Source organism: Cibotium barometz, chromosome 57 (genome assembly GCF_041138505.1).
Source record: "Cibotium barometz isolate CiBa-2024 chromosome 57, ASM4113850v1, whole genome shotgun sequence".
NCBI lineage: Eukaryota > Viridiplantae > Streptophyta > Polypodiopsida > Cyatheales > Cibotiaceae > Cibotium > Cibotium barometz.
In genome coordinates, this window is record NC_141102.1 from 19,827,101 (window position 1) to 19,830,091 (window position 2,991).

Here is a 2,991-nt window from a genome sequence, read left to right on the forward strand (position 1 = left end):
TTGCCGTAGAGCATATATTGAAAAGGCAAATTAAAAAGTTTACCCTTCTTCCAAAAGGTCAAATGTCCAATAGACCTTTTTGCTCCACTTGCAAAAAACAAAAAACAAAAAAAACTCTGGACTCCCAATGCTGTATATATATATATATATACAACACAACTACACGTTCACACACAACCACATGCTCTCACACACACACATGCTTTTGCAGCAGAAACCAGGTTGAAAATTTCTTACGCATCAACGATCATCACGGCCAGGCGTCACAAAATAATTTTGGGCAGTGTTTGCATGTACCTTCCTTCATCTATGAGGCAAACAGTTGAAAAACAAGTAGCTATAGGTGCCCCAAATATCAGACAGCATGAACCCCGTCCTAATTCTCAGAAAGAGCTTTACGATTACTGGGTCGCCTCCAACATCCTTCTTTCTGCTGTTTTCTACCTTGTCGATGTTGTCACTACCATCTTCGCGGCAAAAAAATATCGCAGTTTCGACAATCGAGCGGGTTACACAGGAGCCTCTGGAGCCTTTACCGCCATTCTGTGCATGATGATAACTGCTCACGTTCTGAACGCAGTTATCTTCTGGTTTACTCTTCCACCAGAGGAACAACCTCTCTTGCAAGCCTACTTTTTCCCGTTAATACAATTGTGGAGACTCGCAAAGCTCCTCTGGGTGACGTGCACTTGCCGCGGGTAAGTTCCGTCTCTCTGCTACGCCATATTGTGCTGGATCCGTGCCTCTGTTTTGTTTTTGTTGCCATTCGCGTAAGAACTTTTTTTTTTTGTACTTGTTCCTGTTGCCAATATGAGCTTCGTCAATCCCATGCCTGTCGTCACATAATAACATGACATAAGATTACTAGTTTAAGTTTATAACGCCTAATCCAAGTTTAAGTCGATAACTCCCAGCCTTTCCGCTTCTGCGACGCGAATCATAAGATATAACTCCTCATCTAATTTCTGCTTCTTCTGCTGCACAGGACTCGTTGTCTGGAGTCGAGCATCAGGTCCACTTACTATATTCTGGCTGCTGCCTTGGAAGCTGCTCCTCAACTCATGCTCCAGACTTTTGTTCTCTTTGGTCCTCACAGTGGCTTGAAAAGCCGCGCATTGACCCACGACTCATTATTCATTTACTTCTCAATATTGGCTTGCCTGATGAGTGCCGCATACAATGGAGCCACTGCTGTGCGACTTGTGAGTAACAAGAAAGCATCATGGATGGCGAGACTTGGAATCTCACTCGCAGGAGGTAGCAACCAACGCGGCACTAGTGTTCCTTTTGTTGTGAACCTCATGTAGCTGCAAGTTCATGTTTCTAAATTAGTGACTTGTATCATACAGGTATGTACGTCTTCGCGTCTATGGTGTTGCGATGCCAAGGGTTCATGATTACAGCTCTGGCACATCAAGTGCACGGCACTCACGGTCACCGCAAATACATTTTGCCCTTATTCGGTGTCGGAATTACGAGCAACTTTGCGCATTTTATGGTGGTAACGGCGCATGCGCAGCAGGTGAAGGTGTGGCTAAGAGTCGTGGAATGCATAGCATTGAGTGGAACGAGTTTCACAGTAGGACCGTTGTACGCAATGCTGAAGCTGGACGAGAAGTACTACCACTCCTCCTCCAGAGACACTCAATTTCATGAGATCAAGGCAATAGGTACTAGAAGGCGCAGGGCGTTCTTTGTACAACTATCTGCAGCATGTAGCACCCATCTGTTTCTGGATGTTATCCTCTCCGGGCTCTTCTTATTTCTCACGAGACAGCAGGTTAAGTGGCATGTGGACCTTTGCCGCGACACCAAATTAATAGTTTGGCATTGCGGTTATTATTTCCATATCTTCACCCTCCTCTTCACCATGTCTATCATTTCCGTGTTTACGTATTGCCTCATAGACATATGTGCCCAAGACGAGCCATCACCCTTGGACCTAATTACACAAGGACGTGAGGGAGTAGAGCTCTACAACAGCTCTCAACTGTAACCCAAGTCCACCATGGGAGTTGTAGAGCACTAGATAGAGAGTTCGAATGCTTCAACCAGGGTCTGGGTTAGAATTTCTCTCATTACACCCCTGTGTAGCGATGCTCTCATACAGGTGCGGGTGTGTTGCTTAATCCCACAGCGATGATGCAACATAGGGGCGAGTGTAACGATGATTTAATATAATTAGGGCATGTGAGCAACTTGACCCAAACAATACCCTAATGTATCAATCCAAACATTATCCTAATGTATCCTACATAGTACATACCCCAAAATCAAACCTTATCCTAGTAACTGTTCTCCAACTTATGAAAATGCAAGTTGACTAGAGCTAACGCTTGCAATTTACAAAATCTCATCTGTAATTTATGTACTTTTGACCAAATCACCTTCAATTATGTGTATTTGTCATCGAGAGCAGACTTAAGAAAAAGAAGTCAAATCGGCATTGGAGTAAAGTGCATGCCATTAATTTTTATCTAGGCTATCGAGACTGTTTCCTAGCAACAAGGCCATAGAATCAACCTTACCCTAGCTAATGTATCAACCCGAAACTAACCCCACCAAACTCAAACCGTATCCTAATAATTGATCTCCAACCTTAAGGCAAAGAAGTCAAATCGACATTGGATTAAAGGGCATGTCAGTCATTTTTATTGAGGCTATCGACGGAGTTGAACATGTTTCCTAGCAGCATCAATTACACATTTCAGTCATAGTCTAGGATCTCAGTCCATTTACTATAATATAGCTGATGGGTTTACAATATCTACCGCTACTACTGCCTATTTGCACTTAAAAAAAATTCGTACTTGCCCACTAAATTGAAAGATTACTTATTACCTGAATTTATTCGTCTTGCCGACTATTTTCTTAATGAAAAATTCTCATCATCATCATAACGCAGATCACTACCATGTATTTCCACCACTGCACAGTGCATGATTTTTTATATTGGGCTTTAATCGTGTAAGTTCTCAGTCGGTTGGGCAT

General features: G+C 43.0%; 1 protein-coding gene across 1 annotated transcript; it reads left to right on the plus strand.

The window, feature by feature from the left end:
• Window positions 1-279: 279 nt before the first annotated feature.
• Window positions 280-2,491, plus strand: LOC147606534 (uncharacterized). The gene is made up of 3 exons (XM_086792175.1): window positions 280-698; window positions 986-1,257; window positions 1,350-2,491. The coding sequence occupies exons 1-3, from the start codon at window positions 292-294 to the stop codon at window positions 1,994-1,996; spliced, it is 1,326 nt and encodes a 441-aa protein (XP_086648301.1). The 5' UTR covers window positions 280-291; the 3' UTR covers window positions 1,997-2,491.
• The last annotated feature ends 500 nt before the right edge of the window (window positions 2,492-2,991 follow it).